This window comes from Galeopterus variegatus, unplaced genomic scaffold (genome assembly GCF_000696425.1).
Source record: "Galeopterus variegatus unplaced genomic scaffold, G_variegatus-3.0.2 Scaffold3490, whole genome shotgun sequence".
Classification (NCBI taxonomy): Eukaryota; Metazoa; Chordata; class Mammalia; order Dermoptera; family Cynocephalidae; genus Galeopterus; species Galeopterus variegatus.
The window spans coordinates 181,523-194,112 of NW_007729601.1; the positions used below are offsets into that span (position 1 = coordinate 181,523).

Consider the following 12,590-nt stretch of genomic DNA (forward strand, 5'->3'; position numbering starts at 1 on the left):
GAGGGAGGTGTCGGTGACGGGCCATAATAATCATATACAGTGTATATTGACAAAATAAAAAAAAAAAATAAAAAAGATAATATGCTAGAGACAAGGTCAAAGTTCTCGTCTCGCCCGTCTCCTCTCCTGCAGCGCTCCAGTTGAAAGAGCCTTGCTGGGAAACCCCACTTGCACAGCGCTTGCTTGCCCTCTGACCAGTCCCAGAGGCTGCTAGCAGCAGTGGCAGTTCTGTTGATGCTGGGAGACATGAGTTGAGTTTCCTTCCAGAGAGGCAGCATATGCTTCAGAAAAATCAAACTATAGAGAAGTTATAAACTGGTAGCTCAAGTAAACTGCTCCAACAGAGGCACTTTCTTGTAAAGAATTTCTGAAAGGATGCTTTACAAGAAATTAAATTAAGTGTTCTCTTTTGAGAAAGAGAAGGGAATCAGTGAAGCTGGGCCTCTAAAACAGTATAGGAGCCTTTGGAATCACTGGGATGACCTCCTTAGAAGTGGACCACACTGGAGTCACTCAGGGTATCTTCCTTCAGAGCAGCAGCATTTGGAGCCAGTAGTTCCCACTGTCTAGAGAACAGAAATGGAATCAGGCTGTATTTTGATGGTTTCTGAAGAAAAGTTCCCCTGAAGGAACTGGGACTCGGAATGAGGCGAGCAGGATTCTAGTGTGACTCTACTCTGAATTTGTTATGACAAAGTTAAATTCCATCACATCTTTAGTCTCTGTGTCAAACAAAGGTTTAAACTTTCAGATGACTTTTACTTCTAGCTGCTGGACTTTATCATTTTGTCACTCTCAAACATCACCCAAGCGGTAGTTATTGTCCTCTTACTAGATGTAGATGGGCCTGGGTGTTGTAGAAGACATGGACCCTATAGAACAAACTATCCTGACCCTTTTCCTGTTGAGGGTCCAATTTAGATCTTAAATTCCATTTACTTAATACTGAGGCACCTAACAGAGATGGACATCCAGTAGGAAGGATCTATGTAAAAAATATATCCATCTATCCAACCGTTCACTCATCTATCCATCCATCTGTCCACCTATCTACTCATCCACTCATTCATCCATCCATCCATCCACCCAACCCACCCACCCACTCATCTAGCCATCCAGCCATCTACCCATCCATCCACCAATCTTTCCATCTATTCATCTAGGCATTCATCTGTTTATCCCTTGGATCTATTTATGGACTCACAAAGAATAGCTTTTCTTTCATTTACCTGGGTAATAAGAGTTTTGTAAAGAGGAAACAGCTAAGAAGCAGGTGACTACCTGATGCATATTTAAGAGTATGCTTTCGGATGAATCCCAAAACTGGGGAAAAATAATAATAATGAGGGGAGTAGTATGCAGTAATTAAACAATTTTAATTTATCAAGATTTATTGGTCACCCACTTGGCACAAGGAAACTTGTGGGGCTTTGTGAAAGATGTAGGAATATACAAGAAATCTGTGCTCTCCACATTCTTAATAATCTACCTAAAAATTTAAAGCAATGAATATATGAGAGGCTAAAAAAAAAAAAAAAAAGATGAACAAGTGAACTACTTCAAAACAGCAAGATAAAAGATGTCACAAGATAATTCATATCTCAGATAATAAGTCTCATGTTTCGAAGAGGGTCAGGAAGTTTGGGCTAGAATGGCCCAACTTACAGCTTTAAGGAAGAGGCTTGAACCAGATTTTGAATGACAGGCAAGATGTAAAGGTGAAAATCACAAGATTTTAGGACTTGGAGAAACCACAGAAATAATCTACCTCAATTCCATTTTATAGATGATTAAACTAAGCTCAGAGAGTTAAGTGACTTGGTCCAACTCACTCATATGGGTAGTAATGGCAGAAAAATGTCTAAAATGCAGGCCTATGGATACCCATTCCAAGCCCATATCCCACGTGGGATGAGGAAAAAGCATTCTGGAGAGTGGGTGGGACACAGCATAAGCAAGGATACAGAGCCAGGAATGAACGGGTCATTGTAACCACCGTGTATTAGGATGTCAGTGTGTGTGTAAGGGCAGAAAGCATGGGAGGAAAGGGTGGGCAGAAACCAGTATTGAAGGGGCTTGAATGCAAACCTGCAATTGGTCAGTCATGTGAATCTCCAGAATTCTGTTGTCTGTGACTTCCTTTGACACAGTGACAGGGTTATAAGCTTTTCTAGAAAAATGTTATTTTTTTCATATTGACAGACTCAGGTTTACCTGGGGAAGGGGAAGACCACAGAAGGGAGGTTGGGATGAGGATGGGGCTAGGAATCTGTATGTTTTTAAAGCTTCCCTGTGATTCTGATGATCATCCAGTTTGGAGGGTCTTCTGGTTCACCCTTTTACTAATCTATCAGATACAGACCACCACTTTGGAAAATTGTTTGACAATATTTACTAAATACATGCCCACTGTGACCTAGCAATTTCACTCCCAGACATATATGCAAGAGAAATGAACACTTATGTTCCCCAAAAGGCATGAATAAGAATGTTCAGAGCAGGTCATTATCAAACCCAAACTGGAAACAACCCAATGTCCATCAGTATTAGAATGGATAAATAAACCGAGGTATGTGCATACAATAGAATACTGTAATAACGAATCACTGTTAAGTGCACCAACATGGATAAATATCACAGAAACAATGATAAGCATAAGAAGACAAACATAAAGGAGTACTTACTATATGATTCCATTTATATGAAGTTAAAGAACTGGCAGAAATAATTTATGGTGACTAAAATCAGAATAGTGATTGCCTCTGTATTGGAGTATAACTAGGAAAGGGCATAATAGAAATGCTGGGAGTGCTGGGACTGTTCTTTATCTCCATCTGGGTGGTGGTCATGCAGTTACATAGGTGTATGTCAAAATATATTGAGACGTTTCTTGTTCAGTTTACTGTGTATATAGATCACATCTATATTTTTCTGTTGAGAAAAGAATATAGAGAATGTAAATTGGTTCTGGCAACCTCATGAGGTTGTTATAAGAATCTCATAGCTTTTTAAAAAATTGGATAAATATAAGAGTACAGTCTTACATTATTTATCTCAATACCTATTGTTGAAATTGGTTAGATGTAGTATCTGTAATTCAAGTCATCCATCAGCTCTTTTAAGCCTTAGCAAAACACAGAAACTTAGCTTCTGGTAATTTCTGAACTTGGGAAGGACATACAGTAACTATAAACTTACCGAGGACACACTGGAGCTGCCAAAGGGTACAAGCCAGCTTTTGAAAGAGCTTTCCCTTTCTGCTGATGGTGAACCTGTCTGCAATGAAACTCCAGAGAAGAGTTCCCTGCAGCTGCATGTTTACATTCCATGCCCTTGCTTTCCTCTGTTTCCTTCCCCAAGAAGACAGTAAACACCATCTGTACCACCGCACTCACCAAACCGGAAACCAAAATCTCTTCTTCCCATCCAGAAAATTACCCTCATCCTGAAGTGCCCTTGGCCATTGGTAACGAGCCACAGACCTTCTGCCAGCTCCAAAGTTTGCCGGCCCTGAATCAACCCATGAAACTGTCTGTGGTCATTTCATACCTGATGGGCAAATGTACAGGGTAACAGCAAGCTGCAGGTGAGTGGAGGGAATGGACAAGCCTGCCCAGTTGTTGCAATGCTCAACCCTCATTTCTGGACCATTACTTTTCAGTCTTTGAAAATATCATGTGTGCTGAGCAGTGTACTTTGGCAGCTAAGTACAAACACATGTCTACAAATTCTGATAACACTATCTTTATTTGTCCATTGCTCAACAAAACCAGATCACCTGGGGACTGGTTGCTCCTCTACAAAATGAGAATCCAGCACCACGTGTATTAAAATGTGGGACATTTTCTTCTGAGCATAAACTTTCAAGAGCTGCTTCTATGCCTTTTCCAGTACACTCTCAAATCCTTATGTATCTTTAACACATCACACACAGTTGATTTTAAGATAAAAATTCATAGTCTCTGGTTCATTGCACCAGTTTTTCTTAATTTGGCCATATGGTCTATGCTGTGTCTGAAAAGTCTATTCATTAACATGTCCAAGCTCCAGAGCCCAGAAGTACATTAGATATGTTCAGTAATTCATATGAGCAACCTACAGATATTTCCTGACATTAATCCAGGCAAGTGGTTTTTACATGATAGACAAGTGATAAATATTCAAAGAATGAATATGAATTTTTAAGAACTGAATAAATGTAAACTGTTACAATGTGCTCACACAAGAAATGCAGTTCACAAATATGTATATTTTCCAGAATAAAACACGTACTGGACTCCTTTTCCTTTCCCCTCAAAATCCCCAAAAGCATCGTATATGGACACACATCAGTAAAGATATTAAAATTAGAAGTCAACCTTGAACAGAGCTTTCTCCAGAAAAGGAAAATCCAAATAATGCTTGATTTCATCTAAGAGAGAGTTAGAAAAACCAGCACACGACTGTTCAGTCACAGAGAGCCAAAACAAAATCACATGTGAGAAAAGTTAAACTGTTTGAGGCAAATGAATTTCAAAGAAGTGAGGCTTATTTTCTCCTCTTGGTTATTTCTGAAAGAATATTTCGGAGAAGAAATGCAGCGGGACTTTTCTGTTCTCAGAAGCTTTTCAATTGCTTCTAAGAAACATTTGCCCATGGTTTAAACTCTATTGGGTGCTGTCTTTCTCACAGATCAATTAATTTTGCAGGGAAGGAGAAGTTAGGAAAAGGCAATGTTAAATTGATTCATCTCCAGAAAATGCGCCTTGGTCTTATGCTCAGAGATTTTTCTTTTTATTTGTCTCCTTCCATCTTTGCCATTCACTCACTTTTCTTTCTTAAACCGATATGTCAAACTCTGCAAGTAATCACCAGAGCAAAACATGCCTGGAAGGGAACCTAAGTTTGACTAAAATTTCCCTTTGTGCAAACAGCTCTGTCTGTCCCAACAAGGCAGTTCATTTACCGAGGCACCTACCACCCTCAGAGAGAATGTAACTTTCAGCCAGTACTTACCTGTCTGCCGAGAGCGCCGTGAGCGTGAAGACAGACACCCCCACCGAGGTAAGCTGTATAAAGGGGATCAGTTTACAGCCAATCCTGCCAAACAGCCATCTGTCGGCCAGGTACCTGCTGGCATCCACGGGAGCACATGTTATCAGGAGGAGCAGGTCTCCCAAAGCCAGACTGGAGATGAACAGGTTCGGCACGTTTCTCATGGACTTGACCGTACAGAAGATCTTGATCAAAGTGATGTTGCCAATGAGGCCTATCAGAATGATAACCCCATAAATTGCAGGGATGACATAGAGGATCCCCGGTTGGAACCAGTCATCATTCATGGGGAGATCCGCACTGTGATTGGAGATGTTGTAGTACACGGTATAGTCCATTTCCAAGTTCAGAAGGAAACAATCACTTAGAGCTATGTCTAGATTTTTTTCCCCACCAAAAAGTGCCCTTAGATGCTGTTTCTCAACTTATGATGTTGCAACTGGGTGAAGATGAGGATGAGATCTATGCTGGGCTCCTTATCTTCTTCAATAAAAGTACTCTGAGTACATATACACTATGGCATTTAAAACTGTCACTATTTTGACTCTGGTACTGCCCTGGCCTTCACATGACAAATGCAATACATCTATAAATTCCATAAATTAACAACAATAAAAACTCAGCCCCCAAAAGGCTTAGAATTAAACCCACTCTGCATCAGCTCTTTCTACCTTCACCCTAGTCTGAGTTTCCCTGGCTGCAGTTTACTAAGAACTTTTGGCCTGCTATTTTCACACAGAATTTCCTGTCTTTCCTGATATTTAGAACCTGAAGGTTTAAAGTGGGTAGAAAAAAACTGCACTGAGAAATCCTCAAATCCTATAGGCAGGACGCTTTGCACGTCACTGGCTTCATCAGCAGACGGAGGTTCTGCTAAGCTGAGGCTCTGAAGAGGAACCAGGGCTACTTATAGACAGAGAATGCCAGCCCCCTGCTGGACACTTCAATCACTGCCCAGTCGCCTGTTTTCTCCAAACGAGAATCAACCAGCAGATCGCAGTTCCTACGGGGTTTAACAGAAATCTTTGGCTTCTCATTTAAGCACACAGCACCTATGGTAAGTATTTAATAAATGTTGCTAGCACTCTGCAAAGACACCGGAAATCTTTCTGATAATATCCCCATGAATCCAGATGGGACTCAAATCTCATTTTCTCATCATTTCTAATACATTGTAATGACATGTTAAAGTTCCTATAAAATGAGGTCTGTCTCTGAATTAAATGCACACAGATGCACAGGGTGCCCGTGTGTGAGCTGTCCCACTCAGTCTTTCCACTATGTCTTTGAACAAGGACAGCTACTGGGAACACACATGCACAGGACTCACACCTTAAACCTTCAGCAACTGACATCTGGAAAAACCAGAAGCACAACGCACACGTGCTCTTTCCTGTAGGCTTGCCTAGACATTCCTGTTCCCTTTACTAGTGAGAAATTAAATCGGGAGCCAGCTGCATTCTTAACTCTTAAAGATCAATGGTCTTTTCTAGAAAAATGGGTCTCTTCTTATCTGATCTAAAAATTACATAAATTGGCATTTTGATGCAGCTATTTGCAATTTTTAATTGAATGTTTGCCATGTTTTATAGTAAATTTCTTCTTAAGCCTTGAGTGGGAAATCAACTATAAAAGAGTTACAAATAGAATACGAAGAAATTAGACAGTAGAAAGAAATAAGTTATAGTCGAAGGACTGCTAGGAAAGGCTTCACTGAGGAAATACTATTAGAATCAGGCTTAGACCTTTAGCCAACAATTTATAAATACTATATAAGGGTGTATCTTCAAGACTTATGTGGGGCCAGCTCTTCCAGGTATATGACAGGAAGCAAGTTAGTAACAGGCATTGCTACGGAAGGTCTCGTTTTTCAGGACCCATAAGGAATAAATAAACTTGGGTCTACCACCATGCCAGGACCGACCAAGAACGCCTCCAAGTGTGTAGTCATGGACACTTCCAGTGGCAGGTTACAACACTTAGGTGGCTGCCATGCTCCTTCCATCCATGTGAAAGGCTCCATGCTCCTCTCAGCCAATAGTAAGGAGACTGATGCAGCATGCCTGGAGGTGGAAGAGCTTTTCAGTGGAGATCGGTGTCACCAGTAACAGGTAAATAACCATGAGCCTAGTAGTGCTCATTCATTGCTAGTTGTATAGCTTAATGAGGCAGTATGTGGGCTCTGTGCTTCAATCCTGGCTCCCTCATTTATTACCTTGGAAAGTTACTATCTTCAGCTTCAGGTTTCTCATCTGTAAAGTTGGGATAATTTGTGAAATTAATTAAAATGATCCATGTTAAGACTGCATAGTATTTGGCACATAGTAAGTGCTCAATTAATATTAGCTGCTGCTATTATTATTATTATTATTTTGGGATTGAGGGGGAAAGACTTTGGAAAAGCCTAGTAAGGTCAGAAGAGTGATTGACCTCAGATCAACAGGCAAGGGGTTCCATTCATATGAGTGAATCAACAACTCCTGTATTCATTTGAAAGAAATTTATAGAACATCTACCAGTTGCCAGGCACTGTGCAAGAGGCTGAGCAAAATAACGTAAAGATACGTATGCTTGTGTCTCTTTAAACCCCATCTCCTCTCTAGAATGAAGCAACTATCTTTTCTCCAGAAAAGATGATATGTGATCTTAAAGGTTGAGTAAGTGTTTGGCAGGGCCTTTTGAACAGAGAAAATAGTATGTGCCTAGGATAGAGATATAAAAGAAAGAGCACAATGTTGAGAAGGGGGACAGCTACAAGTCCAGAAATGTCATCCAGATTGAAAGAGAGGGGGTGGAGAAAGAGCCATGTGAAATGCAGCTAGGGGCAGGTTTGGGTGACATTGTGATGGATCTTGAATTCCTGCTAAGAAGTTTGGTCTAGTGGGCATATTTTTGATTCACAAAGTGGACTTCTGGATCTTGTTCCCCTTCATTTCTTTAGACACCCCTGTGTGCTGAGTCAGCCTCACTTCTTAAATCCAACTGGGTGGTTAGCATTCCTTCCCATGTAAGTTAAGCGGATTCTGATAGATACTGATTTCTCACAGCTGGTGTTAGCATTATGTGTTCCACAGCACCACACAATGTTCTAATAGCATTTTAGGAGTGAAGGTATATTGAGGTTTGACACCTACTATTTTCTGGGATCAAAGATGTTTTAAAAAGCTAATTAGAGAATTTTGATGTCATTTCAATTAATTAGCTATAATGACTCAATTCCTACCATTATGTGTCACCTTCTGGCAGAACACCAAACATACTCAGACATTTGCTTAGCTTTTTATTTAGTGGTGAGCATGGGATGCCTTTGACTTATGAAAATGGTGTAGAACAAACATAATACAAAATTCCTGTCCTCAGAGACTCCAGTCTCTGAATAGAATTGGAGTGTGACTCAGCATCCTTTCTCATGTGTTGGGGCAGCAGTGTCCTTTCTACTTCTGTTTCAGTCAATAGGGTCACATTTTCCATTCTTCTAGAAAAGTGGATTTTCTGGGGACTTTAATATGAAGGGGGAAGTGACTTGGCAAAATTTGGGAGGATGGATGGATTCAATGGGACCAAAGAAAGTGGAGAAAAAGTCTCTTCCCACCAGGTGTATGCATGGTACTGTGAGTTCCAGTAGCTGGCATTCTTGGTAAAGCAACAATGCGTAAATGCAGACCAGATAAATTAATTATAGAGTGGGGAGAATTTGTAGGTGGGACCAGAGAAAAGAGAAGGGGATGCTCTGGGCCTGTTTGAGGTTCAGTCTGCCTGGAACAAAAAGGTCTGAAGAGGAGTAAAAAATGAAAAATAAAGGAGATTGGATCTGCTGGGGAAGACTTTGCAATTAAGTTTTCAGCTCGGACTTTAGCCTGTAAGACACTGGTTCTTAAAAAATCATCAAGGTTGCCTGGGATACTTCTTAAAAATACAGATTCTGAGACTCTCACCCAGACTTACTGAATTGAAATCTCCAAAGACAGAACCCAAGAATCAGTGGTTTTCATGAGGTCCCCAGCAGATCCCAGCATTCTGCTATGCTGGGGACCAGTAATGCAGGCAGCATGCAATCCAGAGATCATGACAACACGACAGTACTTACTCTTGCTCTTCTGCAGAGGGAGAGGGAAAGCAAGGAAGCACATTTAGGAGATGGTTGCTATGGGCCCTTGCTACCCAAAATGTGGTCCTTGAGCCAGCAGCCCAGCAGCATGGATGTGACCTGAGAGCTTGTTAGAAATGCAGAATCTCAGGCACTCTCCCAGACCTCCTGATAATTTGCATTTTAACAAAAGCCCCAGGGAATTTATGTGCACACATTAAAGTCTGAGATGTGCTGATCTAGGCATTAGGGAGATCTGGCAGCAAAGGTTAAGAAACCAGGACAGGAACTGGGAACAGATGGGAGACTGGAATCTCAAGTTCAGAATGGAGCCAGCAACTGAACCTGAACTGAGAACCACTGAATTGGGGCTTTTTGCTGTCCCTGATAATGGCTGGGAATCATTTCAGACTACATGGCAGGTAAGCTGTTTTTGCCAAAATACAGGGGCAAGAATCCCATCACAAATGTAGAGAATGTAGGCGATGGAGAAGCCCAAGATGGTGATTTTTTTATTTTTTAATTTTTTTATGCTGGTGACTCAGAGAATAAAGAGCAAGGGCAAGAGGGAAGACACTCTGAAGAGAAATGCTGAATCTGGTTTTAGGAATATTGAGTTCGCTACGTAAACAAGGAAATGTAAGGAAGTCAACGGAAATGAGAGGTGAAGTCTAAAGGCAGAGAGGTAAATAATTAAGAGGACTGGCTGACAACTGGACACCGAATGCCATGTGGAGTAAATGTACAGTGAAAGATTCACAGAGACTCGAGTAAAGTTAGGCTTTGAGGAGACGGTCATGTGGTAAAAGTCAGTGGGGACTGAGCAAGATTTCAATATTAGATTTGTGACAGCACCGTGGAGAAGCTGCTAGAAAAATTGCAGCAATCCTTGCTTGAGAAGAATCAGAGATGTCAAATTTTAGTGCTGTGGCAGGAACAAAGGAGGCAGATGACTATATCCAGATCCTGTAATGCTGGGATCCGTTCAAGTTCCCTTTTCTTTCTCAACATCCTGTGACTTTCCATGGGGCTTGGAAACTTAGGTGAAAGGTGGGGGGAGTCTTCTGGAAGAAAGAATCAAGTTTCGTTTTGAGCCACATGAAGCTGCAGAAGTAAATGTAGATGCCCAGAGAAAGTCTAGAGAGGATGACCAAATTCTCAGGCAGACCCGAGGCAAAGAGCACACCTGGTGTGGTGGTTTGAAAATACGTTCACCAGTTCTTGGGACTCTTTGCTTCAAGAGATGGAGATTAACTTCACTCGCCTTAGGTATAAGCTGTATCTAGTGACTGGCTTCTAACAAAAAGAATAAGGCAGCAAGGACAGTGTGTGACTTCCAAGACTAGATGATAAAGGGCATTGTAGCTTCCTCCTTGCACTATCTCCTTGGATCACTTGCTCTAAAGGAAGTCATCTGCCTTGTAGTGAGAATACTCAAGTGATTCTATGGACATGTCCCCATGGTGAGGAGCTGAGACCTCCTGTCCACAGCTATGTATGTGAGTCACTCTGGAAATGGCTCCTCCAGCACCAGTCAAGCCTTTAGATGACTGCAACCCCAGCTGACATCCTGACTGCAGCTTCATGAGAGACCCTGAGACAGAACCACCAGCCAAGCCACTCTCAAATTCCTGACCCACAAAGACTGTGAGTTAATAGATGTTTGTTATTTTAACTCAATGTTTTATGGTAATTTGTTATGCAGCAATAGAGAACACCTGTTCAGTACAATGGATTGTGAAGAGGAGGAAAGGAAAACCACCAAGAAGACAAAAGAAAATAGAAAAGAAAGAACAGAAAATCCAACTGCTATAAACCTGAGTTGAGCCTTGAGTGGTCAGGCAGGGTACAAGGGAAAGGAAAGTATGGTCAAACCCAGAAAAGTTACGCAGACTGAAATCCATTTGTCATCCAGTAACACCAAAGTTTCTTATCTGGATAGAACATATGTATTTTTAAAATATTACAAATGAGCTGAATTTCCTTGCTCAGCCACCATAAACCCGGAAATCCAAAATTTATATTCCATTTCCACATCTGCTCAGTGAGCTTTGACAAATCAAATCTATTCAATGAGCATTACTTGTCACTGAACTGTTCTGTGCTGTGGATTCTCCATCCATAAAATACAGAGACATTTTCCCTTGCCTATGCCCCTGGACAACTTGAGGTATTAGCACCACCCCATAGCAATGAAGCCAACCAAGAGAGGCACCATCCCTCTACCTTGAGCCATCTCTTTCCAGCTCTTTTTTCCTCTCTCCTAGAAGAGTCCAATCAGCACAGCCTCAGATCCCCTGAAACACATCCCTGTATTATTTCCACCTCCAATAACAGATGCCTGACAAGACAACATCTTGCTGGGATGAATTCTTTTTTAAACATTTTATTTTGAAATAACTTTGTTTACAGAAAAGTTGCAAAGAAAGTACAAAGTGTTCCCATATACTTGTACTCTTTGCCTAGCTTCCTCTTTTGTTAACATCTTACAAAACTAGGAAATTAGCATTGGTACAATACTATTATGTAAACTACTGACTTACAGATATCACCAGTCTTCCCACTACTGTCATTTTCTGTTCCAGGGCCCAATGCAAGATACCACACTGCATTTAATCATCATGAGTCCATAGTCTCCTCCTAACTGAGACAGTTTCTCAGGCTTTCCTGTTTTTCATGACCTTGACACTTTTGAAGAGTACTGGTGAGGTATTTTGTAGTATGTCCCTCAGTTTGGGTTTGCCTGATATCTTTTCATGATTAGACTGAGGATATGGATTTTGGGGAAAAAAACCATAGAGGTGAGGTGCCCTTCTCATCACATCCTATCAGGGAGTATGTATTAGTTGCTACTGTAACAAGTTACCACAAATTAAGTGGCTTAAAACCACAGGAATTTATTTGCTTGCAATTCTAGAGGCCAGAAGTCTGATGAGCTTTACAGGGCTAAATTCGAGGTGTTAGCGGGGCTGGTTCCTTCTGGGGGCTCTAGGGAGAATTGTTCCTTGCTTCCTCCAGCTTCTAGTGGTCCCTAGAGGTCCTTGACTTGCAGCTACATCACTCCAATCTCTTTTTCTGTCTTCACATTGCCTTTTGTTCTGGAGTCAAATCTCCCCCTGCTTTTCACTTATAAGAACTCTTCTGATGCATTGAGCTCAGTACAATGCATTAGACAGTCCAGAATAATCTCCCCACCTCAAGATCATTAATTTAATTGTCTTTAAAGTCCCTTTTGCCACGTAAGGGAACATATTCACAGGTTCCAGAGATTGGGACCTGGATATATTTGGAAAGCACTATTAGCCTACCACAGGGAACATGATATCCATGTGATTTATTAGTGGTTACATTAACCTTGATCACTTGGTTACAGAAGTGTTGGTAGGATTCTCCACTGCAAAGTTACTATTTGGGATAATAGATTCCTTTTTTTTTTTTTTTTTTTTTTTTTTTTTTCGTGTCCGGCAAC

The 12,590-nt window shown here is 41.1% G+C and overlaps 1 protein-coding gene across 1 annotated transcript in view; it reads right to left on the minus strand.

Annotated features, from left to right (window-relative positions):
• Positions 1-5,805, minus strand: part of GRPR (gastrin-releasing peptide receptor) — a 30,985-nt gene extending 25,180 nt beyond the window's left edge. Inside the window, exon 1 of the mRNA XM_008585201.1 lies at positions 4,996-5,805. Within this exon, the coding sequence (XP_008583423.1) occupies positions 4,996-5,372 (377 nt within the window). The 5' untranslated portion in view covers positions 5,373-5,805. The remainder of the gene's footprint in view (positions 1-4,995) is intronic.
• Between the last annotated feature and the right edge of the window lie 6,785 nt (positions 5,806-12,590).